The 23,732-nt window shown below is 48.3% G+C and overlaps 12 protein-coding genes and 1 non-coding gene across 13 annotated transcripts; 8 read left to right on the top strand and 5 right to left on the bottom strand.

Moving 5' to 3' along the window:
• Positions 1-211: 211 nt before the first annotated feature.
• Positions 212-1,669, bottom strand: BDV37DRAFT_241721 (SDR family oxidoreductase). Its single transcript, XM_032081226.1, has 6 exons — positions 1,470-1,669; positions 1,150-1,408; positions 935-1,098; positions 677-876; positions 468-618; positions 212-416 (listed from the first exon to the last, which is right to left on the bottom strand). Exons 1-6 carry the CDS (start codon positions 1,522-1,524, stop codon positions 295-297), a joined length of 951 nt encoding a protein of 316 aa, XP_031944343.1. The 5' UTR covers positions 1,525-1,669; the 3' UTR covers positions 212-294.
• Positions 1,670-1,961: 292 nt separating this feature from the next.
• On the top strand, positions 1,962-3,244 carry BDV37DRAFT_241719 (uncharacterized protein). Its single transcript, XM_032081225.1, has 2 exons — positions 1,962-2,388; positions 2,530-3,244. Exons 1-2 carry the CDS (start codon positions 2,227-2,229, stop codon positions 3,025-3,027), a joined length of 660 nt encoding a protein of 219 aa, XP_031944342.1. The 5' UTR covers positions 1,962-2,226; the 3' UTR covers positions 3,028-3,244.
• Positions 3,245-3,393: 149 nt separating this feature from the next.
• On the top strand, positions 3,394-5,365 carry BDV37DRAFT_39655 (cytochrome P450). Its single transcript, XM_032090561.1, has 4 exons — positions 3,394-4,013; positions 4,097-4,297; positions 4,353-5,104; positions 5,154-5,365. The coding sequence occupies exons 1-4, from the start codon at positions 3,647-3,649 to the stop codon at positions 5,349-5,351; spliced, it is 1,518 nt and encodes a 505-aa protein (XP_031944341.1). The 5' UTR covers positions 3,394-3,646; the 3' UTR covers positions 5,352-5,365.
• Positions 5,366-5,378: 13 nt separating this feature from the next.
• BDV37DRAFT_269450 (transcription factor domain-containing protein) lies at positions 5,379-7,546 on the bottom strand (the record flags this gene model as incomplete). Its single annotated transcript, XM_032084366.1, has 6 exons — positions 5,379-5,725; positions 5,780-6,075; positions 6,124-6,227; positions 6,361-7,313; positions 7,365-7,379; positions 7,465-7,546. 6 exons carry the CDS (start codon positions 7,544-7,546, stop codon positions 5,379-5,381), a joined length of 1,797 nt encoding a protein of 598 aa, XP_031944340.1.
• Positions 7,547-8,227: 681 nt separating this feature from the next.
• On the bottom strand, positions 8,228-9,783 carry BDV37DRAFT_241710 (MDR family NADP-dependent oxidoreductase). The gene has a single exon (XM_032081224.1). The coding sequence runs from the start codon at positions 9,559-9,561 to the stop codon at positions 8,530-8,532; it is 1,032 nt and encodes a 343-aa protein (XP_031944339.1). The 5' UTR covers positions 9,562-9,783; the 3' UTR covers positions 8,228-8,529.
• Positions 9,784-10,147: 364 nt separating this feature from the next.
• BDV37DRAFT_39638 (NADP-dependent oxidoreductase) lies at positions 10,148-11,714 on the top strand. Its single transcript, XM_032090560.1, has 4 exons — positions 10,148-10,422; positions 10,471-10,757; positions 10,814-10,945; positions 11,026-11,714. Exons 1-4 carry the CDS (start codon positions 10,247-10,249, stop codon positions 11,511-11,513), a joined length of 1,083 nt encoding a protein of 360 aa, XP_031944338.1. The 5' UTR covers positions 10,148-10,246; the 3' UTR covers positions 11,514-11,714.
• Positions 11,715-12,271: 557 nt separating this feature from the next.
• Positions 12,272-12,762, top strand: BDV37DRAFT_280286 (uncharacterized protein; the record flags this gene model as incomplete). Its single annotated transcript, XM_032086523.1, has 3 exons — positions 12,272-12,337; positions 12,409-12,520; positions 12,572-12,762. 3 exons carry the CDS (start codon positions 12,272-12,274, stop codon positions 12,760-12,762), a joined length of 369 nt encoding a protein of 122 aa, XP_031944337.1.
• Positions 12,763-13,292: 530 nt separating this feature from the next.
• On the top strand, positions 13,293-14,823 carry BDV37DRAFT_241705 (uncharacterized protein). The gene has a single exon (XM_032081223.1). The coding sequence runs from the start codon at positions 13,531-13,533 to the stop codon at positions 14,584-14,586; it is 1,056 nt and encodes a 351-aa protein (XP_031944336.1). The 5' UTR covers positions 13,293-13,530; the 3' UTR covers positions 14,587-14,823.
• A 56-nt stretch (positions 14,824-14,879) lies between these two features.
• On the bottom strand, positions 14,880-15,657 carry BDV37DRAFT_280284 (uncharacterized protein; the record flags this gene model as incomplete). Its single annotated transcript, XM_032086522.1, has 3 exons — positions 14,880-14,894; positions 14,968-15,515; positions 15,573-15,657. The coding sequence occupies 3 exons, from the start codon at positions 15,655-15,657 to the stop codon at positions 14,880-14,882; spliced, it is 648 nt and encodes a 215-aa protein (XP_031944335.1).
• Positions 15,658-15,716: 59 nt separating this feature from the next.
• On the top strand, positions 15,717-15,790 carry BDV37DRAFT_t62. The gene has a single exon. It is a non-coding gene; the product is annotated as a tRNA-Ile (tRNA).
• Positions 15,791-16,430: 640 nt separating this feature from the next.
• BDV37DRAFT_280283 (alpha subunit of putative methylmalonyl-CoA decarboxylase) lies at positions 16,431-18,239 on the bottom strand (the record flags this gene model as incomplete). The annotated part of the gene is made up of 3 exons (XM_032086521.1): positions 16,431-16,909; positions 16,980-17,562; positions 17,622-18,239. The coding sequence occupies 3 exons, from the start codon at positions 18,237-18,239 to the stop codon at positions 16,431-16,433; spliced, it is 1,680 nt and encodes a 559-aa protein (XP_031944334.1).
• Positions 18,240-18,454: 215 nt separating this feature from the next.
• Positions 18,455-20,619, top strand: BDV37DRAFT_291262 (putative pyruvate carboxylase; the record flags this gene model as incomplete). The annotated part of the gene is made up of 2 exons (XM_032088896.1): positions 18,455-18,495; positions 18,547-20,619. The coding sequence occupies 2 exons, from the start codon at positions 18,455-18,457 to the stop codon at positions 20,450-20,452; spliced, it is 1,947 nt and encodes a 648-aa protein (XP_031944333.1). The 3' UTR covers positions 20,453-20,619.
• On the top strand, positions 20,620-22,150 carry BDV37DRAFT_39611 (putative inositol 5-phosphatase). The gene has a single exon (XM_032090559.1). It carries the CDS (start codon positions 20,786-20,788, stop codon positions 22,112-22,114), a length of 1,329 nt encoding a protein of 442 aa, XP_031944332.1. The 5' UTR covers positions 20,620-20,785; the 3' UTR covers positions 22,115-22,150.
• Positions 22,151-23,732: the final 1,582 nt, after the last annotated feature.

Below are 23,732 nucleotides of genomic sequence, written 5' to 3'. Positions count from 1 at the left end.
ACATATTTGGCAGCTGCATATAGCAGTGAGCTGTAATTGCTGAAAGAGTAGTGAATGGTTCCATTGTCACTGGTTAGTTGGTTGTGGAAGCTGATGAGCACAGAGACGATGCGTGGCTGATTGTTAGTCAAGGAGGGAATGTTGTGTATGCTCCGTCTTTTAAACAGGATTATATGGACTACAAGTGTAGGAAAATCATGAGGTCAAGAGATACAGTGCACAACCATGTATCAAATTGAATATCTAACCTATTGTTAATTCTATAAAGCAAGTCCACGGAATGCAAATATCAACTCAAAGCTTCGACTTCTGTCCCTTTACATTAGGAACGGCGTCTCCCGTAAGAAGGAAGTCGGGGTATGCCAGAGCTCCGGATGCTGCACCACCAGAAGACATACGCCAGCTTGCACCATCAACTGTAAAAGTCAGCAAGTCGTGGTCTTTTCAATGAAACGTAGGGCACATACCAACTAGTGTTTGACCAGAGACATAGCTTCCGGTATCAGCAAAGAGGTACACCGTGGCATCTGCAATGTCCCGAACAGAGCCAAAGCGTCCCAGGGGCTGCGTCTTGATGTATCCTTCCATAGCATCGGCAGGAACCAACCGATCCACACCCTGATCCAGTTAGTATGAATGTGTTTGTCCATGTCAGTAATAAGGATGTTGAGCCTACCTCTGTCGACGCGATTGGGCCAGGGGCGATGATATTGGACGTCACACCTAGTGGGCCAAACTCAATGGCAACACTGTGAGACAGGGCATCGACGCCAGCTTTCGCTACCGACACATGCGTTTGGAATGGCATGGTCCTGTAATGGATGGTAGCGCTAACGAATATGATGCGTCCACCGGTGCCCAGCGGAGAGGGCTTCACTAGACAACAGTTCAGCATATCTCTTGCGACAGCACAGATAGGTCGTCGAATACTTACGGGACTTAGAGTCAACCTTGTGCTTGTTGGCGGACTCAACCAGGTGCGGAAGGGTTGCTTTCAGGGTGTTGTAAGAACCCAGAACATCAATGTCCATCACAGACTTGAAAGCATTGACCGAGAGCTGGTTGATCGAAGCGAGGAAGTTCCCGGCCGCACCAGCGCTGAACCAGGTTAATTGGAGGAATCAAACAAAGATAAGGTTGCGCTCATACATCACATAATCTATACCGCCCAGCTCCTTGACACATCGGTCTACTGCGTCTTTCAGGCTGTCGAACTTGCGCACATCAACCGCACCGATGCCAATGACCTTGGCACCTGGACGAGCCGTGGCGATGTCCTGAGCTGCTTTCTCGGTTTTCTCCACGTTTCGGCCTATAATGCAGGCATTTGCGCCCAGGTGGACAAGGGCGCGGACCTGGGCACTGCAGATGGTTCCTGCACCACCAGTGCAGAAGACGACCTTGTTTGCTATCCGCGTTCAGCGATATTCACATGTTGCCCCCTTTGAATACAACGTGGCAATACATACTGAAAAGGCCATCCTTCCACGTCTCACTCAAATATTCTGACTTGGCAAGAGGCATTCTGTCTATGAGTGTATTTAGCTGTGGTATGAACGTATGAAGTATGTACAGCAGAGACAGAAGGTTGAAGGCCAGAGAGATGATGTTCTAGTGGACGGAGTAGTCACAACAGGTCTTACTTAATTGGCTTTTGCGGAGAAGCTCCACAGAACGGGGGTTTGCCGCGGTTCGGTCGGAGCCTCGGGAGTGATAACATCAAATCGATTTTATTGTTTAATCAACATTATCTAGTGCAGAGTAGGATGTGTATAAAAAGCTCTTGGCAAGAGACCCCTCTGGATAGCCTCCGATAGGGTATCCATAAGTCTATTTACTGAAATTATCTTATGTTCATGGGGAGATCCGATGTTCGAGATCTGGCTGCATGTATCACGTGCAATTGTAGATATTGCTAACCGTTGTGCTAATCTCAAGATTTACCTAGTGTTTTGAATTCCTGTCTACTGCTTTGAAATAATTCAATTAATAGAATTTACTAGATAAAGCATACCATGATCTGCAATTACAGAGGTAATATACCACATGGATGTACATGGACAACGCCAACCAACACATCCGGCCTAATCCAGACACTCTGATTGGCCGCCTGGGGTTGGGCCACTGTCACGACGTCATGTTTGACAAAACTCCACATGAAGCAAACAATTTAATCTTCTTTTGTTCTTTTCCATTCCTTTCCTCTCATCTGCAATCCCATCGTATATGAGCCACTCTCATCTATCGCAAGGGATCTCCGATCATTTTGATCTCTATTACCACACCCATAGAGCATTCTCCTTCTCAATAGCTCTCTCCCTCCCCATCATGGCCTGTCCACTCACCGTCAGCAAATTCGTGGGCACTGTCTCCCTCGGCCTTCTAACCGTAAGTCCTCCCTTGCACCGACAAAAACAACAAAGAAAACCCCCTCAGAAGACCATGAAACGAGAACCATACTCCCCCAGAACCCCAGCAAGATACCAAAAATTCAGACGGCCAAAAACAAAAATACTAATAACAATCCAGGGCCTCTCCTACTCCGCCTCAACCGTAACCATTCCATCTCTATCCCTCCTGCCCACCTCCGCCAACGCATCCCGCTCCCTCCGCGAAGTAAAGCGCCTGAACCGCAAACATGGGCTCCGTCTAACCAACCTCGCCAATGGCTGCCTCCTCTTCGCATACTGCGCCTCGCCGAAACATCGCAAACACCCCTACCTGATGTGGATGGTCGCCACTTCCATTATGGGCACCTATGGCGCGGACTACTTCTTCCACCGGTCGATGGGCTTCAAGGCGTGGGTCCGGAGTTTCGTCCAGGACGTCGGCTGCGCATCGTTCTGTCGCAAGAACACCCAGAAGAAGGAAGAGGATCTTGTCGTCGTGGAGGCTGAGGAGAATGTGAACGGCGAGAGTGTGCAGCGGGAGATGGATACGGAGCGGAGGTTCCAGTGCGTGCGCGCTGTTTTCTCGGGCCTTGCGCTTGCGATGGGTATTGTTGGACTTTGGGGGGATAGAAAATAGATGGGAAGGGTTTGGTTTGTTTGCATGGCCATTGGGGGTTTTCTTTTTTCATTTGTTAAACTTCTGACTTTGATGGTGGTTTTGTATACCTGGGAAGCGGTGTATCTCCTCTCCGTTTTTTGTTTCTTCTTTGGTTCGCGGCGATAACTCTATAATGTATGTTATGTATATTGACAGCGCAATGACATTGCTGGGACTCAGTGCCGACTGCAGTTTATATATAATATTTCAGAACGTAGGAATCTCAAGAAAGTACACTACTCAAAAGAAGAAAAAGAAAAGAACAAAAATCTAAAATGCTCCTAACCAACGGACCCCGCATCTTTTCGTCTCACTAAAGCTGTCGATAGTATTATCCATAAGATACTAAGTTCCAGCAAGCAAGATACAACCTCATAAATCCGGCATCCAGTAAGCTCCCCATTATATAAGCTCCGCAGTGGAGGTGGGGGTGGGGGCGGAGACGACCAATTCAACCCAACCCCGGAACCAATCAACAAGCACACACCTGAATCCGGCCGATCTATATAACGCATGCATCAGCCCATCTTTCTTCTCTTCCTGCAGCATCATCTGCACTGAAGATTCCTAGAGAAAGTAGGAGGGTTCATATGTCAAGATGTATATCCTACTCCTCCTCCCCGTCCTCATCGTATCCTACCACGTTCTTCATCTTATCTACACTACCTTGACAACAAAATCCCTCCTATCCGTTCCTGGGCCGTTCATCACTCGTCTCACGAAATTATGGTACTTTGATCGTGTCCGACGGGGCCACTTTGAAGAGGATAATGTCCGACTTCATGAGCAGTATGGTCCGGTTGTGCGCATCGCCCCGGACCATTACAGTATTAGTGACCGGGCCGCGGTGAAGTTGGTCTACGGAACGGGGACCAAGTTTACCAAGTCGGCGTGGTACGAGGGGTGGAAGCATCCGAGTCCCGAGCGATGGACGTTATTCCCCGATCGAGATGTTCGGAGACATGGTAGGTTTTCTTTTTTCTGTTTTGGTTGATCTCGTTCTTGCTCTGTAGTTCGCGCGAGAGTATAAAACTGAGGGTTGATATAGCCGAAACAAGGAAGAGATTCTCAGGATTGTATTCGATGAGTTCTTTGGTGCACTATGAGGAATTTGTGGACCACTGCACCGATATCTTCTCCCAACGGTTGACGGAGCACGCGCAGCGCGAAGGAAGTCTCAACCTTGGGCACTGGTTCCAATGTTATGCTTTTGACGTGATTGGGGAGATTACATTCGGCAAGCGATTTGGTGAGTACACATATGTATCTTGGGGTCCGAGATGGTTATGTATTGATAAAATTAGGGTTCTTGGACCAGGGCGACGACATCGAAGGGACCATTGCTGCACTGCAAAAGACCATGGTGTACAGCACTCTGATCGGTATCTACCCGGAATGGCATCCGCGGCTATTTGAACTGCTGAGCCATTTCAGCTGGTCTGGCGCGGGCGGAAGAACGTACATCATGCGGTACGTGCAGGAGAAAATTCGCCGACACAGTCAGCCTGCCAAGCGTGATCCGGAGCAAGGGACGCTGCAGACGCAGGACTTTCTCGAGAAGATGATCCTCGCTCGAGACAAGGATCCAGAGAAGGTCACTGATTATCACTTATTCATGATGGGTTTGTCGAACGTGATTGCCGGTTCAGATACTACCGCTATCAGTCTTTCGGCGATAATGTACCACCTGCTGCACTATCCTGCAGTTTTGGAGAAGCTTCGACGCGAAGTGGATGACTTTACCGCGCAAGGCCGCTGCAGTTCTCGTGTGACATTCAAAGAAAGTCAGGAAATGCCTTACTTCCAGGCCGTCATGAAAGAGGCTCTTCGTATGCACAGTGCCACTGGTCTCCCGCTGTGGAGGGTCGTTCCCGCTGGTGGTGCGGAGATCAGTGGATATTACTTCCCGGAGGGCAGTACAGTAGGAATAAACACTTGGGTGGCTCATTATGACGAAGAGATCTACCCAGATGCAAAGAAATTTCGCCCAGAGCGCTGGATAGAAGCAGAGTCTGATCCAGAAAGGCTGAAAATTATGAATGAGATGTACATGCCGGTAAGATCTCCGTTCCGTCTTCCTCAAGAATAGCGTTGACATCGGATAGTTTGGTCTCGGATCGAGAACGTGTCTTGGAAAACATATCTCCATTCTCGAGATGTCGAAATTGATTCCCCGTCTTATTCGGGACTTCGACTTTGCTACCACAAGCCAAAAGTGGTCTACTGAGAACTATTGGTTTGTCAAGCCAACTGATTTCGTTGTGCAAGTCCGCAGGCGGACATCCAATGTCAAACAAGTCTAGCTGGTATTCTTGCTTAACGGGCGCGTATTATGTGGATGGAGGGGCACTTAGACTCATTCGTCGATACTCCATTATCAATCCATTGACATCCACCATATCTGTATGATCGTATCGAGATAAATCCGTTTGGCTTTTAGGAAGACTTCCCGATTGTACTCTAGCTACGATGATTCGTGCCAAGTGCCAGAATTCGGCCGCGTAGCGTACAAAGCCTATTTTCTTCCAGATAGTGTGTGGATCATCCGGTGTGTATCTGTCTTCAGGAATTCTCTTGTTCCAGATACGTCCCCAGTTTTCCAAGCCAGTCTGAACGGGTGTGAAGGTAGACTCAAAAATAAGTGAGTTCTGAAGACTAAAAATGAGCGCGTGGAGTGCTATACCAAAGAATCTATCAGCTGTGGTTTGAATGTGCATATTCTGGCACTTACATAGTACAATTGTACACATATTCAGAGTTCCCATTCGAGAATATTCTTGCACAAGATGATCATCCAAGCTTCTCTGACAGATTCTTCTTACCACTGCCGACATTGAAAGTCTTTCGCGCCAAAAGATACTATCCTTCCATGCACTCAAGGCCGTAAAGCATTCCGTGGCTGATCTCGCTTGAAAGCATTCTTCTGGGCTGGCCATATCCATTTTCAATTCAGACACCACCATCCGTGGAGGCGAGTTATGCAACATTGTGATTGCCGAGTCAATGCAGAAAACATATAGGAGGGATCTATACAATGTTAACCAGTAGTCTATACACATTGCATATTAGTCTCACCGTATTCGTTCTTCCTCAACTATAAATGTCCGCCACCAAGATTCTGAAGGGTCCTTCAGCTCAAGATCCCGGTGCGACGCAGAGAGGCCAATATTTCTCGCCAGCTTGTTCAAATGTGAGCATGTAAGCTGTTATCGGGGACAGAAGAAGGCTTACCGTGACCATCAGTGCATGCCGGTATCTGCGACTTCTCGTTTGTGCCTCGATGGAGCCCTCTCTCTTTTGTAAAGAACATACTAAGTACGTCATCTGCAGACACTCTACACACCTCTTCTTCCATTCTGTTTGTGCCTCGAGCACAGGCGGTGTGGTTTCCAAGACAGACTTTTCCTGGAATATCTCATTGCTAAAAACCAACTCTTCCACAGTGTCGAGCCACATCCTTGCAAACGACCTATCTCCATCATGGGGGGAGAGACAAGCCCCAATAACTACCATGACACATAATAGAGTCAATGGGGCTGTCTGTGGCTTGAATGATGGTCGGTGTACGATCGGGCAGTTTGGGTACCAGAGGGACCAGAAGTATCCCAAGAAGCGACGTATGTTGTTGGGTGCAAACAGGGTACTGCATGATTCCTGCACTGAGGGGCTCCAGTCCAGCTTAATGATACTTCTGTCCGCTTTCTGAGTAATGAGGGTTTGGAGGTCATGAATAATCTCTTGGGTTCTAAGAAAAAGAAGGTCTGAATCGTCTGATATCATGTGTACCACAGATGGGTCGATCGTATTTTCGGCGGCGCTTCCCCATGAATTAGGAAAGACTTGCCTCCCAGCTGAGTGACAAGTGTCATCCAGGCTCGTTGTATCACGGTCGTATCCATACACTTCAATATGCCGTTCATACTCTAGTAATAGTTTCTGCCATTGTTTAAGCGTGTCCTGGTCTAGGAAAGTCGCTATCCCCTTAGCACTTGTAAAATATGCTAGGAATTCTAGTCTCTCGGCCAGGACTGTACTATCTGGTGTTAGATCTTGAGAGTACAACAGATCGAGGGCTTCGAAATCAGATGAAGCGGGGATCTTGGCTAGACAAGCGTCCTCGTCAGCTACGTCTGGGTCTGCATTTTGAAAAGGAGCTTCGTTGACACTGTGACTAATCTCCTTATTACACACAGGGGCTAGCGTGCCAAGTGCATTGATGGCACTGGTCTGTGCTTTGCATGTTTTCTCATGACGCTTCGTTGCATCTCTGCGACATTAGAGTTATGCGATCAGAAAACAGTGTCCAGTGGACGTACTTTCGTGTAAAGGTTCTCCGACAGAAGGCACATGCGTATGGCCGCTCATTGTCATCTGCGGCTATTAGCCAATTTCATGTTGCTACGGTGGTCTGCATACGTGATCTGAGGTGCCGTCTGAGATGCTCCATCCGAGTAAAGTGAGCAGAACAGACGCTGCACAGCCATTGATGGTTGGACATTGTGAGTACGAACAGCTTCACATGTGATTTGCTTTTCCAAAGAGTATGTTACCCTAAGAGAATAGAGCTAAATAGGAGTAAGACAGTTCTGAACCAGAGCTTGGCAACGATGCGGGAGATCGACCGAAGTCGTAGCCGTCGTCGTGGGATGCGGGGAAACAGCACAGCAGTCGGTTAATCACAACCGATGTGGAGCCGAGTGGCTGGTGGCATCGGTTAACATGTATCATTACATCTTAGTACCCTGGTTATCAAGTGCGCCAGAAGCTAGTTGTTGTGCATAGCGAGCAATATCCGAAAAGTGCCCTGGTGCCCGGATAAGCATAGTATTGTAGTATAATGACCGGTCGAAGTCTGATTAGTACTACGTGTGGTACGAAGACATCATAAGAAAGCCCATGGTTCAGTGGACTTTTACTCAGAAGGCGGTGGCAGAATGAAACAGTGTGTAGAAGCATTCTCATCAATGTCTCTGCGACAGCTGGTGGCAGATAGTACTAAGTATATAGTCGAGCAGTTACGGAGGATGGACCAGAAATCGAAGGGTCCTGATCTGTTATTCCTGGGCTGGAACCATTATAGTATCTCCACTTGCTTCAAAGCGATACCTATTCAATCATTGGGCAACTCGACCTTCGATGGCGGGGCCACATTAAGGAAATGTGGGTCAGACTAACCAGATGGAGGTCAGCTTGCGAGACGGGTTGTTTATAATGCGATACTTCCCATTCGAGGCGGTTACTGTCTCTAAAATGCAAAGGTAGATCTATATTCGTTTATGAGTCGACCAGGTAGTCTCGCTGAGTATGCTAGTAGTCTGCTCAATAGGTCACTACTTCCCATATCCTGTACCTGTTGACGATCAATCCGATATTTAACATAGGACAAACTTCGCCATAACGTCTGCGATCGCATTCAAGAAAATTGTTTAAATTGAACACTTTTGCTGTGTTCAGATCATTATTATGTACACATAATACATTTTAAAACTTCAAGACAGCTTTGCCTTTGTTTTTGCCATAGAAAATGCCCACCAGGCCCTCGGCTGCGTTCTCGATACCGACGGTCTCATGGGTCAGAGCCTTGAAAGTCCCTTCGCTAATCCACTTCTGTACCTTCTTCTGGTGTTCTTCCATGTACGCATCGGCAAAGCCTGGGTTTGCGACAATAAACCCGCGCATTTCAAGACTCTTGGTCACAATCTTGTGTAGGTTCTTAATCGGGTGTGGAGCACTGTTGTACTCAGAAATCATTCCACAGGCAACGATGCGGCCAAATTGATTCAAGGCGTCAATGGCCGCCTCGAGATGTTCACCTCCGACATTCTCATAGTAAATATCCAATCCCTGGGGAGCAAGTCGAGTAAGGGCACTCGCTGGCGTCTCTTTCTTATAGTTGAAGCCGCCATCGAATCCAAGCTCATTCAAGATAAAATCCAACTTCTCATCCGAGCCCACACTGCCAATGACTTTCAAGCCCTCGTGCTTCGCGAGCTGGCCGACGACCTGACCAACAGCGCCACTGGCAGCGGAGATAAAGATCGTTTCACCCTGTTTGGGTTTACCGATCTTATAAAAGGACGAAAATGCTGTGAGACCAGGCATACCAAGGGCACCCAAGAAAACGCTCAGGTCAATCCCCAGGGGATTTTGGAGGAGACGGATTTTGGCAATCGAGCCCTCATTCAGCGAAACAACCTCTTGGATTGGGATCTGGCCAATGACAATGTCTCCCTCTTTGTAGGCAGCATTATTGGAGCGGAGTACCTTGGCGATACCGAAGCTATCAATTGGCTTATCCAACTCAAATGCCGGAATATACGATGTTGTGTCGGCAGGTCTCATGCGACCCCGCATGTAAGGGTCGAAACTAGCATATAAAGACTGTATAACGATACCGTTCTCAACGGGAGCGATGTCCTTATCGTATAAAGCTGGCTGGATGGTCAGATCTTCCCCAGGAACAGGGTATCCCTTGGGGATCTGTTTGAAGATCAAAGCCTTGTTGGAGCTCATGATGTGGTGAAATTCGAAATACAGGGGGATATGGTAAATGGATTTCGATTGAGAAGAGTGATGAGTGTAAGTGATCCGTCGTGGGATTCTCTGTCTTTATATAAAATAATGCCAGGACAACGGCCAGCCCTGGGTGGCTGAAAGACCACCGTAGACATTTCAAACCCACTCATTGAGAGAATTTTCGGAGTGAAGTGAATAGGAGAGGCAAACATTAGTCAGAACATCAACTTGAAGATGTTCACCAATGTTCCAATAGTCTGAGATGGACCCTGATGCTTAGGATGAGTAACCGTGTGCGTGGTGGTAGTGGGTCCTGGCGGAGGATTTGATCTGACCGTTCCCGGCGGCAGGACCCGGTTCATAACCTCCACCACCTCATTAGAGGGCAGTAGGCGGAGTCGGGGCGATATTCAGCGCATGAATAGGCTATCAAGAACTCGATATGTTTATTTTCGTTTATTCATCACCTGGTTCGTTGACTAATTAAACAGAACCGAGAACGCGAGTGGCGTTTAAAAGTTTATTTACTCGAGGCTTTCCAGTGCCAAGATTTGAGAAATGTAACCCACTTCCGAGCTCTGTCGTTAGCTTGCTCGTTCTTTAAAATACTTCATGGTGCCTGCATCTCAAAGGCAGTTCATCTTCTCTGACTTCAATTCGTTTTGTCAAACTATAGTTAAGGATGCTATCGATCAACATCCCTTCCTACTCTGACCCGTCTGGGTACATCCTTTCCGAGCTACCAGCACCGGAAATCACCGACTCGAAAGATGTCCTCATTAAGGTCCATGCCGCCAGTGTGAATCCAGTTGATCTGAAAAAGGCAGAAGGTGTTCTAAAAGCAGCACTCAAAGACACGTATGTACGCTCTTCAAACGAAAGGTGGTCATAACCAACATAAAACAGATTCCCCTACAAGATCGGATATGATTGTGCCGGCATAGTGACCAAAACTGGGCAAAGTGTAACCCGAGTTAAACCTGGAGATGAAGTCTACGTTCGATTGCCAGAGTCACATCGGGGAGCATGGAGTGAATACGCTAAATGTCCGGAAGAATTCATTGCTCTGAAGCCACCATCGCTTTCTTTCGAGAGCGCAGCCGCCATTCCACTGGCAGCGACAACGGCCTTTCAGGCGCTCCAGAAGTACAATGGCGACCTTTCGGGGAAGACTGTATTTGTGCCTGCAGGATGTATGATCCCCTTCTTTTGTTGCCACAAATTGGCGCGCATATCTGACAGCATGCAGTGGGTGGAACCGGTCTATATGCATGCCAACTAGCAAAACATGTTTTCCATGCCGGCAAGGTGATCACGACGGTTTCGACGTCTAAAATCCCGAAAGTAGACGAACTGTTAGGGAAGGGAACCGTTGACCAGAGTAAGACCCCATCCTATCAGCCAGCCTCCACCCACTTATACTACTTGTCATAAAAAGAACAACTGCTGACGTGACTGAAGTAATTGACTATACGAAGTCTGAACCAAAGGACGCTATCCCGCACGGCTCGATTGATTTCCTGTTCGATACTGTTGGCCTGTCCATGGAGTATCTTTGTCTGATGCGGCCGAAGACCAGCCGGATTGTCTCGATCTCAACCTTGCCATCGGGAAATCTGCTACAGAACTCATCAGTCATGCGACTTCCTCATCGCCCGACTCTGCCCTTCATCTATAAACAAGCATTAAATCTGATGGATGCCGCCCGTAAGCTGCGTGCACGACGATACGGTGTGGAGTACTCATATATGTTCCTGGAACCCAGTGGGAAAGACCTGGATCTATTGCGCGAATATGTCGAGAAGGACCAGTTGAAACCTGTGGTTGGAACCACGGCTAATATGTGGGAGATTGAGGAGGTGCGAAAAGCCTGTCAGGTTGTATTCAACAATCGCGGTGGTCTGGGGAAGGTGGTTATTAGAGTTGTCAAGCCTGAAAATCCGCAATAACCTCACCCGCCTGATAGTGGCCATGCTCGGTCCTTCTTTTCGCGCAATTCCTTTTTTGGTCTCTCGTTTGGGGTTATTTATATCCATATCGTACCATATTAATACGTTAAAGAACGTGCTACCTAATCTACATGTTTTGGATCCTGCTCTCATCCTCGCCATCATCAGTAGGGAAGTCCTTGAAACAAACAGTATTCAACATTCTTTTGGGAGTTAACGATAAATCTTGGTCTTTATGCACCATGTACGCACTGCACAGAATCCTGTGTCAATTAGCAGTTCGCAAAGATGAAGACTGCATGGATAGCAATCACATGCTACCTTACTCCTCAGGCTATCATCTATCAGAAGATGGCAATTGGGCTATGGACATCGTCTGGAGATGACCAATATTTGACGTCATGATCGAGATTCAAATAAAAATTAATGGGTTCTTCAGTCTTCAGCAAAGTCCCCACAACGGGGTCTCCGTGGTAGTTGGTACAAGGGTCCAGGCCACTGGCACCTCGCAAGCCACCCCCGATTTGGCTAGGCGAAGCCCCAACCTTGGGGTAGCTTAAGGCCGGCCCAGGGTATAAGTAGTTCAATTGATTACTACTCCACCTCTAACTATTCAACCTAGGTTATCGGGGGAAATAATATGTTCTTCCGAGTTTCCAACAGGAACAAAGAACGTTTATTATATCAAGACCCTAACCCTTTTCTTTCTATGCCCCTCCATACTGTTTAACTCGTTTCATACCCGACATATCCATACCATGGCAAACCCTGCTCACCTGAAAGCGGCCGCATACGGCTCTTTCATCCTAGCCTTTGGACATGCAGTTAGTGACTATCCCACCCAATCCACGAGGCCCAATATATACAGAACAAAAATGGTCTAACAACGACGCAGCTCTCCAGCCGTAAATTCATGAGATTGCGACAATTCCAAGAATTACCCAGTATAGCACGTGTTTGCAGCACCGTGGGATGGTTTCAAGGGAGTGGTTACCTGGTGCTAACTGGTATGCCTTCGCTCTTATACATACAATGTACTCTAACCGACTTGTTTTTAGCCTTGCTTAATCTCCAATGGTCATTGAATCCGCAAGCACTAGATGAGCCCCTGAACCGTGCTATCGCTGGTTTGCTCACTTTGATTGCATGGGGCAGTTCGGTCTCGTATCTTCGGGGAGGGGTGAAGTCAAGTGGACTCATTACAGCGGCTGCAGGAGCGTTCCAGGCTTGGGCAGCTTTCCGTGGATAGAGTGTTGGAATCTGGATGGTAGATGTTGGGGATGATATATGCGGATGTTTTTTCAATGCTGGTTCATGTGCTATATTAGGATAATTCGCGCAACTTATTTGTGTCAGTTTGCAACATAATAGTTCTGATGTTTGCTAGCAGAATCTTGAAGTGTCAATATGAATTGTTGAATATACTGTTAGGGCTATGTGGGCCCTGGGCGAAGGTTATGCCAGAATAGGCGCTCATAGATAGAGCCATAGAGCACTGACTTATCAAGATTGCGACTTTCGAAGTGCCCCAAGGGGTCATTTAACCCCTATTGCCACTCTGCAGGTCTGAGATAGATTCATACGCTAACCTTATCTCCTCACATGATTGAAACTTTACTTGACCCGTGTTTCGTTAAATTCCATATGACGTATGTTTCTAGTAACTCGGGGGAACTAACAGCCCGATCCCGAAACTATTGCCTTCAGTAGATGATGACCTCTAAACTCCCATGTATAGGGTTACACTGGATTTTATAATGAAATTCCATCGATCCACCGCGGCGAGAGGCGAATAAAAATCTTCCAAAATTGAATTGCGTGTTTCCAGGGCAAAAACCATGATCGAACAAGCTTTCTGGAGTGTTCACTAAGCACTCTGATATAAATGCCGGAGCCACCCATGTATTCAGAATGCCTGAAACCATAGGGAATTTGAGAAAATAATAGGTACCACACTCTATTCGGTAAAACAGAGACTCTCACTCTCACTGTGGTACAAATCGAGTCATCCCTGGAAATGACAGAAGATATATGCCTCGTGACAGGTGCGAGTGGCTTCGTTGCCAGCCATGTTGTCCAACAATTACTCGAAAGCGGCTACCAGGTCCGCGCGACGGTTCGCAGTATCAAGAACGAGAAAAAGGTCAAACACCTGCTTGACATGCAGGCCAAATGGCCTGGGAAATTGACTTTGTTTGAGGCAGATCTCCTGAAAGCAGGGTCGTTCGATGTCCCAGCGAAGGGCTGCTCGGTGGTATATCATATTGCCTCGCCCTTTTTTATCGAGAGTCGCATCCGTGACGGCCAGAAAGAGGTGGTTGAACCGGCTCTGAAAGGAACACAACATGTTCTCGATGCGGTCCAGAAGAGTGAAACGATCAAACTGGTCGTCGTCACATCATCCGTAGCGGCGATTTTTGGGGACAACGCAGACGTGCAGAGTATGAAGGATAACACACTCTCCAGCGAGTATTTCAACACTACCAGCACCGTCACACACAATGCCTACTCTTATTCCAAAGTGATTGCGGAAAAGGAGGCGTGGAAATACTACGAAGCACAACCGAGCCCACGGCGCTGGAGATTGGTGACAATCAACCCGGGACTAGTTTTGGGCCCGTCACTCTCTCCCACTTCGGAATCCGGCAGTCTGTCTCTCCTTGACCAGCTGCTCCGCGGCGAATTGTTTTTGGGGGTTCCAGACCTGTGGTTTGCCACTGTCGACGTCCGAGAGGTTGCCACGGCTCACCTTCGAGTAGCACAAAACCCGGATTCGCACGGCCGGTATATCTTGGCCGACAAAGAAATGCACGGTTTTGTGGAGTTGGCTCGCATCCTACGCTCGATTACTCACTCCAGCCGGATTCCAGAGCATAAGCTTCCAAATTCATTGGTACGTTTATGCGGGCCACTGCTCGGCTTAAGCCAAAAGTGGCTGAAATTGAATCTGGGTGTCAAGTTCAATATAGACAATCACGCCAGTTTGGAGGAGTTGAAGATCGTTTACAGGCCTCTGGAGGAGACATTAGCAGACCATTTCCACTCTTGGAGTGCGCAGAGAAATTCGCATTAGGAATGCTGGGTCAGTAATGATGTCATGTTGGGAATGGTTTATGCTAATACCTGTCGCTTTTGTTTGTCTTTTGGAAGTAGACATGGAAGCAACCCTCTCCCACCCTTATGGGTGTCACTGGCTGTCGGCCGCGACGGTCATAACGTTCATGCCCGAGGCTACCTGAGGGACTAATTCAAGCGATTATCACTCCGATGGCGATTACAATAGGTAATGCCTTATGACGTGGGAGAGAATTGTATATATAATAATTACAAGATATGTATATGACAAAATCCGGAAGGTCCAATCCACTAGGATCCCATGTCCTGTCCCTCAAACCATCAACATAGCCCCAACCACCATGGCAAACAGACCCCATTGCTTTATAGTACCCCGAACATGGCCAGCACCATTAGTCTCTCCATCATCGTTACTGCTACTACCATTCTTGCCACTATCATGTTTGACATCTTCATCTACCCAAGGCTGCCCCGGCAAAGTATCATTGCTGGCGGCAATCTCAGCGGGCTTGAGCAAGTCGTTCTCCAACAACTTGCAATCGACCCTATCGTCCGACTTGCTAATAGCGTTTGTAACGTTGACGGGCAAGTCGAAAATCGTATAGTAGTCCGTTCCATCCCACTTGAAGGACTGATGGATCGAGATATTGTACGATCCCCGTGCGGAGCCAGAACCGCCGTTCCCGTCACCCACTAAGCACTCAGGCCAGTTCCAGCTGACTTGCTGGACGTTGGTTGACGGGTTAATCTCCAGGACAGGGCCGACATAGGCGTCGGAGTTGGGTTCCGTGCCATTGGAGATAGTGAAGTTCTTCGAGAGCTCATTCGAAGTAAGGAAGACCGTAATCTCATGGAATTTGGTAGCGTCGGACTGACTGGAGGTCAACCTGCCGTTTCCAGAAACGTCAATGGCTACTTGGAGGCTGTCTATCACAGATTCATATCAGCATATATGCCTGTAAAAGGGGGTAGATGTATCCTTACCTCCTCCGAGCGGAGTATAGGGCTGAGGGGAGTCGACAATCGCGAGCCCGGGAGTATACACCTGCCCGTTGATGATGGTGGCCATTGTATTTTTCTTTTGTTTTCTTTAATGAAGCACATTAACAGGAAACTCTTCCAACAAGTGGTCCCATAACTCAGTCGGTTAGAGTGCTGAGCTAATAACTCAGAAGTCGAGAGTTCGAGCCTCTCTGGGACCATTGATTTCCTTTTTTGGATGGTTGTTCGGATATCTCACCTCGCTTCTTTTTGTCTTCACCCCTTGCTTCGTTCTTCTTCGCTTACACCTTTTCGCTCTCCTCTCTGTCCTATTTGGGATTATGTCGGCTTCTCTTGGTCAATCGCCTAGGATTGAAAGGAAAAAATTGTTGTCAGGTCCCTACCTCCAACCATTGGCAGTGTCCGAGTCTTTATATCAACGCCTGTTAGAGTTGCCAAGTTGTAATTTCCGAATATCCGGTCACTAATTTCTCCACCGCTTGGAATTATATTAACTAGTTAAAACAATACTCTGAAGTCATCAATCACAAGTGCCAGGGGCTACCAGGATAGGCTAGTTGGTTATTTATTGATTCAAGGGATGGATCCGTGGGGATTTTTCGATGCGCAGCGCAGTAGGGTTAATCTCTGACAATAATCAAAATATATATACATTGGCGTTTTCTATTGGACGATAGCCAACACCTTTCTTCAGCATCACCTGCTGTGAGACAAAGTTGACAGCTCATTGTAGAAGGGGCTTGATAAGGTGTCGCACTTAATTGTATCATATTCATGTTTTGCTGTTCAAGTCAAATCCCACAGCGCAACTAGCTCATGCGACTAAACCATGGCCTAAGGCTAAGAGAACACTGGTTGAATTCGCCCAGCAGCCCGATCTGCCAATCTCTCCGGTATCATAACCTTATACGCATGCCGTGCCCATGCACAGCACACCTTTCTCGTGTCTTTAGGATCAATGATCTCCTCGATGCCGAACGCATTCGCTGTGCGCACCGGATTCATCAATCGCCGGTATTCTTCATCTAGTTCCTGGTATCGCTCAGCCTTCCGGCCTTCTTTTTCTGCCTCGCGCAGCTCATGTCGATGGGCAACTTCGATGCCTCCTTCGAGTGGCAGAGATCCCCACTGTCCTGATGGCCAGGCCACTTGCATAACCGGGTCACGGGCGCCTATCATAATACCACCAGCCACACCGTACACTCGTCGAGTGATTACATTGAACATTGGCATTGTAGTCGAGTTGTAGGCCTTGGCTAGCTCAACCCCCCATCGCATTGTCGCAGTGCGCTCGGCAGCGGTTCCGATGGCGTAACCGGCTACGATAACGTTAGCAAGTATGTCACAAAGTAAAACAGCGTAGAAGAGATAATATAGGAGAGAACTTACGAACGTCAATGAACTGCAACACAGGCAGGTTCATCACATCACAAAGCTTCAACAACCTCGTCAATTTCTGGCTTCCAGCTGCGTCGAGTGCTCCGCTGTTTACTTCGCAGTCCAAGGAAACTACTCCAATAGGCCGCCCTCCTAGCCTTGCTAGACCACCGATAGCAGTACGACCCCAGAGGGCGCCAATCTCGAACCACGAGTCGCGATCAACCACGCTAGTGATGATAGTTCGTGGGTTATACATTCTTGCCTGTCGGCGAGGAATAATCTGACGTAGCGCCTCATCCTCACGGTCTTCGGGGTCATCGCTGGCGACGACAGGTGGCGCCTCTCGACCACAGTTAGGCAGAAATCCTAGGACAGTCCGGATCTGCTCGTAGCATTCAACTTCGTTGGCAGCGAGATTATCTATTGTCCCATTGGTGCAGTGTATCAGGGGGCCGCCCAATGACTGGAAGTCCAGCCCCTCTTCAAATGTTGCCCCTTTGACCACCTCGGGGCCTGCATTAAAGAGCGAGCCTACATCTGCAGCCATGACAGAGAAGTGGCAGGAGACGACGCGGGCGGCTCCAAGGCCAATCTATTACCGGGTGAGCCGCGTTCAGCCTAGGAAAAGAGTGGGTAGACTGGAATACATACAGCCGGCCCAACTACGGCTCCCAGATTTGGAATGCCTTGATTCAGCTGATCCACCACATGTTTGTACATTGACACATGGGGCAGGTAACTCCAACCTTCCTTGCGGATGGTAGTGACACTTCCTCCACCTGAGCTGCCATCGACAAGCTTCACGACGGGCAACTTGAGTGCTAAAGCTAGTTTCTCCAAGTAGATTGTCTTTCCTGCAGTGGCGCCATCTGCATGTCCACTCCGAAGAGAGAAGTCATCTGCGGTGAGAAGTACTCGGCGACCACGCAGTTTCCCCATCCCCTGGACATTATTACTCGGCACGAATGAAACGGGCTTCTCCTGCATGGGTCCAGTCTGCTCCCATGTTACTGTGCCGGATAACGAGCCAATCTCTTGGAAGCTATCGCGGTCGAGGAGTTCTTCGAGGCGTTCCCGCACCCAGAGCTTCCCTGCCTGCTTCTGTCGAATGTAGCCACGACGATTGATGTCAGGTGTAGCGGCAATTTTGCGGAGGGTACTGATTTGGGAGCGCACATCCGCATAGTCGGGAGGGAGCCTTTGCGCCGAGAGATGCGCCGAGACCTGGTTGAGTCTTTTGGTCGCTACTGATGACTTGTCCTCCGGCATTGTTATTTATTACCATAAAGTTATTTGATTATCGCCATATAATCATTGGCAGTATCTGTTGTTGTATGTATTTCTCTCCAATCCTTCATGAGGGGTAATGATCTCATTCGCTCCGAGGTCCGAGGGCTGAGCTCCACGCAACAGAAACAATGAATAGCGCTGTATTTGGCCATGGCTAGCCATGCATTTTGTTCAATATAGCTCCAATTGCAAAAATGTGTGCTCAGTCTATCCAGCGGCTCCTGGTCGCAAACAGGTATTTCCCAAAGGTTCATGCTGTATACGAGGATTTTATCTAACAAAGCAGAGGCGAAATCGCTGTCCGTATTCTCCAAGCTGCACGCGAGCTTTCTCCGTCAATTGAGACATTTGCCCTTTATACAGACGATGACCGTTCTCACTGTGACATTGGACGTCCCCACCACGCAGTGCGGGTACCATCTGCTGCAGCCTACTTGGACATTCCGTTGCTCGTTAACCTGAGCCGCGAGCACCAGATTGACTTTGTGCACCCCGGGTATGGCTTCCTTAGCGAGAGTGCAGAATTTGCCAGTCGTTTGCATGATGCTGGAGTTACTGTCATTGGTCCTGGACCTGAGATCCTGATCTGTACAGGAGACAAACTCAAAGCCAAGCAGCTGGCAATACAATGTGAAGTTCCCGTCTTGCCGGCTATGTCAAGCCCCACCTCTGATTTGGTAGAAATACACACGTTTGCGCGGCAGGTTGGGTACCCCATTATGATCAAGGCGGTTGATGGTGGAGGGGGCCGTGGTATCCGCTTAGTACGGCAAGAGGCTGAGCTGGAGCATGCCGTGCGGGCAGCAACTAACGAGTCACCATCGCAGACAGTTTTTGTGGAAAAGGCTGCTGTGGATGGATTTCACCACCTTGAGGTCCAAATCGTGGGTGATGGTATTGACGTGTGTCATCTCTGGGAGCGTGACTGTAGCTTGCAGCGTCGTTTCCAGAAGGTCGTTGAATTTGCTCCGTCGCTTATGCAAAGCCGCGATGTGGTAGAGCAAGTGGTGAACGCCGCCCTTCGTATGGCAAAGGAAATTCGATACCGGTCTCTTGGCACGGTCGAATTTTTAGTTCACGAGCATCGAAGGGAGTTCTATTTCCTCGAGATCAACCCTCGCCTGCAGGTGGAGCATACCATTACTGAGAACATTACCAGTGTGGATTTGGTGCAGACACAGCTACAACTTGCTATGGGATTGTCGCTCGCCCAAGTTGGCTTGCTGAAAGACCACCCGGTACAGCCTCGGGGCCACTCTATCCAACTGCGATTGTGCGCCGAAGACCCGAGTAGGGATTTCCACTTGAGTATAGGTAAAATCACTGAGTTTGTCGTACCGAGTGGTAACGGCGTCCGTATTGACACCCATGTTGATACGTCGGGATCAAGCCCCGTCACGGTTGGAGCAAACTTTGATAACATGCTGGCAAAGATCATCGTCACTGCGTCCAGTTGGGAGGCAACAGTCTCGAAAGCTCGGCGAGTGCTAACCGATACCAAAATATCTGGAGTGCAGACCAATTTGAACCTGTTACGAGGAATCCTTTCCCATGATAACCTTTTGACAGGACAGATCGATACACAATGGCTGGAAAGACATCTTGCACAGGTGATCTCATTTGGAGAGACGATCGCTCAATCTATCCGCCATGAAGCATCTGCACAACCATCTCGTTCGCTCATGATGCCGAGTAGTTCCTCATCCAATCTTCTATTCCGTCCTGGAGATGCATGGTCAATCACCCTAAAGCCCCTAGGGACGGTGGAGCAGCGGCAGCACCACCTCCAACTCACTCGAGTTTTGCAAAATGATTTCCCTACTTCCATGGCCGCAGAGGTCAAATATACCACGCCGTCTTCTTCCATGGCCTATCAGCTGCAGCTGAAAAACACATCTACAACTGCATCTGCTCTAGTTTCATCTTCTCATCGTCGTGGTGATGTGCACAATCCCCGCCATATTGTGCTTCCTCTGTCTGGGAAGTTGATTGAGGTCTTGGTGGCGGCCGGGGACCAGGTGGTGGAGAACCAAGTAGTGGCATTTGTCAAGCAGATGAAGATGGAGCTTGAGGTGCGAAGCCCACGAGGCGGCCGAGTTCAGTGGGTATATCAGATGGATGAAGAGGAAGAAGACGTGGCAGAGGGTATGTTGTTGGTGGAATTAGAGGAAGAAGTCCGGGGAAAGTTGTAGACAATGGGTTGAATTAAGGAACACGGACATATTCTTGAATGACACCAGTTTCTTACCTTCAAACACAGGGATAAAAGCTCCATTGGAATGATATAACCTGAACAAAAGCTGCTCTTAAGATACAATGTGCAAAGCATACAAAATCTCCGATCGTTATCGATAAGGATCCGCCGATCGTCACATGGATGTCCCAAACCTTCAATCCATGGAACTGGTGGAATTGACAACCGTCCCGATCGCCGTTTACCCCAGGCTTCATCTCTACTAGTACCACGACGGATCCCTCCAAATACATATTATTCAATACTCGATCGGACTAAACTTGCGCCTACCATGGAGAGCCTTACCCTCTATATGCTCACTTTCAATTGTGCCCGGAATCCAGTTGACGTCAACCGTTTCGCTCATCATTTCTTCGATGCACTGCCCCTCACCGACAGTTCAAGCGCTTCCACGCCGCCGGACCTCATCGTTCTATCACTCCAAGAAATCGCACCTATTGCATATGCCTTTCTCGGTGGTTCTTTTTTGGCACCGTATTTTGCTTCCCTGAGTGAGGTGGTGGAGCTAGCTGTGGCTAAGCGCTGGGAGACACATTACGTCAATATGGTCACAGACAATAGTGGGATGACGGGGTTGATGGTGTATGCTCGATCCGATGTGGCGGAACGTATATCTTCGATTGATACTGCGCGAGTCGGGTTTGGATTTCAGCAAATGGGCAACAAAGGCGCGGTTGGGGCACGATTGACCTATGCGACGCAGAAAACGCCTGGCGACACAGTGGACCTGACCTTCATTGCTGCCCACCTTGCACCCATGGAGTATGCTGTACGGCAAAGGAACGAGGATTGGCGTAGTATGGTAGAGCGATTAGTGTTTGATCGTGTGACTGCGAGAGCCGGGGAGAATACTGAAACAGGGGACGATTCCGAGAGTACTGCCCTGCTAAGCGGTTCTACACGGAGTTCCAGCGATGATTACCGGGGTATCTTTATTCCTACAAGTTATCTCTTCCTGGCAGGCGACCTCAATTATCGCACGTCTAATGCATCGCCACGAAGCGAGGATTGTGCCCGGTTTCCGCAAGCGGAGGTGGATCCAGCCGACCCCCGTCATTTCTCCCACTTGTTGAAAGAGGATCAGCTCACCCGGGAGATGCAACAGTCTCGAAGCTTCCATGGCCTGTCAGAAGCCCCGATAACCTTCCCCCCGACATACAAATACACAAATGCTGCGCGTCAGGCTGCAGCTCGCGGCGGCGGCTCACAGGAGTGGCTATGGACCAGTACACGCTGGCCTAGTTGGTGTGATCGTGTGTTGTACCTGGAAACTTTGCCTGGTTTGGGCGAGGAAGCACGGGTTAGGCCCTTAAAGTATAACTCTTTGCCGCTGTTTCCGACGTCAGATCATCGCGCTGTCGCACTGTCGGCTTCTGTTCCTGTGCCGCCAAGGCGTTCAGCGGATGCAACGCAGTCAGCAATCCCGTTTCGGATTGACCCAGAATGGGCGAGTAAACGAGACGCCGCACGGAGAAAAGAGCTCGTCGTAGGCTGCCTAGCATATTTGGGCCTGACTTGGGAGGGAAATGGTCTGTTGGTGGCCTCGGTAATTGGAGTACTGGGGGCGTGGCTTGTGCTTCGATCGCTGTTTAATGCCTGAACTTTACGCTGCTTGAGAGCGTACTGACAGTTGCATTAAGATCTTGGCCCGAAACACCCTGCCCCATGTCGATCATTCTTGTTCTCTTACCCAAAAAATGCCATGAACTGTGAAAAATGGGGCAACCAGTTTCACACTCAAACACCGGGGCTGGTATCTACCGTGCCCTGCTGGAATAGTAACAACGCTCTGCAGCCTGCACGACATCTGATACTTGCCGCAGAGCACAGCGGCAGTGCGACTGACTGTCATTGTGTCGAAGCGGCGGTGCATCATCTGTTTCATGATCCCAAGACAGGTGTTCTGTGTCAAGCGTCAGTGCTTCATGGGTCAAACGAGCCCAAAGCTGATCTAGACCGGTCTGGAAACAATGCCAAAGGTCACTAGAAGGAGCGTTGTCGATCGATATGAAGCGGCTCAACACGAAGGAGGATTCTCCACTGAGCCAGCCAAAATATGGTCCGTTTCAACAGAACTTAGATAGCATAAGCACTTGCACTTGAACTTATTTGCAGTGTTGGTCCGTTCCACGCCCACTAGTCGAGTGCTGCCTATCTCACGTCCCAGTTCCCTTCCTTTTTATTTCTCGATGGGCACTGTCAGACCAGCCGATGGATCCCTACCAAAATAAGAACCAAGCGGGCAGGGCTGTTACAGAACCGAATTTTCCGACATCTGCCGGGGCGTTGGCCTGTTCGTGATCTAATAATGTTGGTGGGGACTAAAACGACATTATTTCCTTAGGGTAATTTTGTCTTGTGATTTGTATTGTACCCTCTGGCAGAAGATGATGGCAGTGTTATTATTTCAAACATAGCCATGATGAGTATACCTAGTAGCAGATAGTTGACCCAAAAACGGGAAATAGGAAACGGTGAAAAAAAATTTAATTAATTAATTAATTAAATTAAATTACAAAAGTATTTTTTCTTCGTCCTCTTCTTTTTGAAATATAAAACTTTAAACCCCCAATTAACACTCCTTCGAGCTTGCTTATCCCTTCGCCCTTCCGTCTTCTTTTTTTTCTTTTTTCCTTTTTTCCTTTCTTTTTCCTTTTGCATCTCTCCAAAATCCCTTTTCCACTCCCACTAGGGGCTCCGCTTTTTTCGCTTAGTGAAACCCCTGCATCTAGATTGAAATGAATTATTTTCTGTAGATACTACCATAGCTTTGGAGTGTTGTGCACATTTAGGTTCACATGCGACAAGTCATCAAAGGACTTGAACATACGACAATAATCCCAGATTCTATACTAAAGACAAGTTGATCCATGACTTTTCCCAATGTATACTCTGATTGGAAATCTATCCGATGTTACCGAACGCTATTATAGGGGAGGCAAATCTGGTGACCCAGGTTTATTTCTTTTTATTTAATTGGAATTCTTTTCCCTTGTTTGTTGAGATAGTAAGATAGACTAGCGGTCTAGAATCCCAAGCGTTAATATCATAGTCTGAGTCTTTGCCAGCAGACCGACAGAATCACAATCTGATATTATGGTAGGCAGCGCAACTAGTATAGTATAGGGGACAAGGTGGCACATGATCACGTCAAGTGACTACGATGGTTGTGTTCCCCTCAACGTCCTTCAAAGCCCCTCACTAGTAGTAAATAGTAA

This window comes from Aspergillus pseudonomiae (genome assembly GCF_009193645.1).
Source record: "Aspergillus pseudonomiae strain CBS 119388 unplaced genomic scaffold BDV37scaffold_13, whole genome shotgun sequence".
In the NCBI taxonomy this organism is placed as follows: Eukaryota; Fungi; Ascomycota; class Eurotiomycetes; order Eurotiales; family Aspergillaceae; genus Aspergillus; species Aspergillus pseudonomiae.
This window is presented reverse-complemented; position numbering and strand designations above follow the sequence as displayed.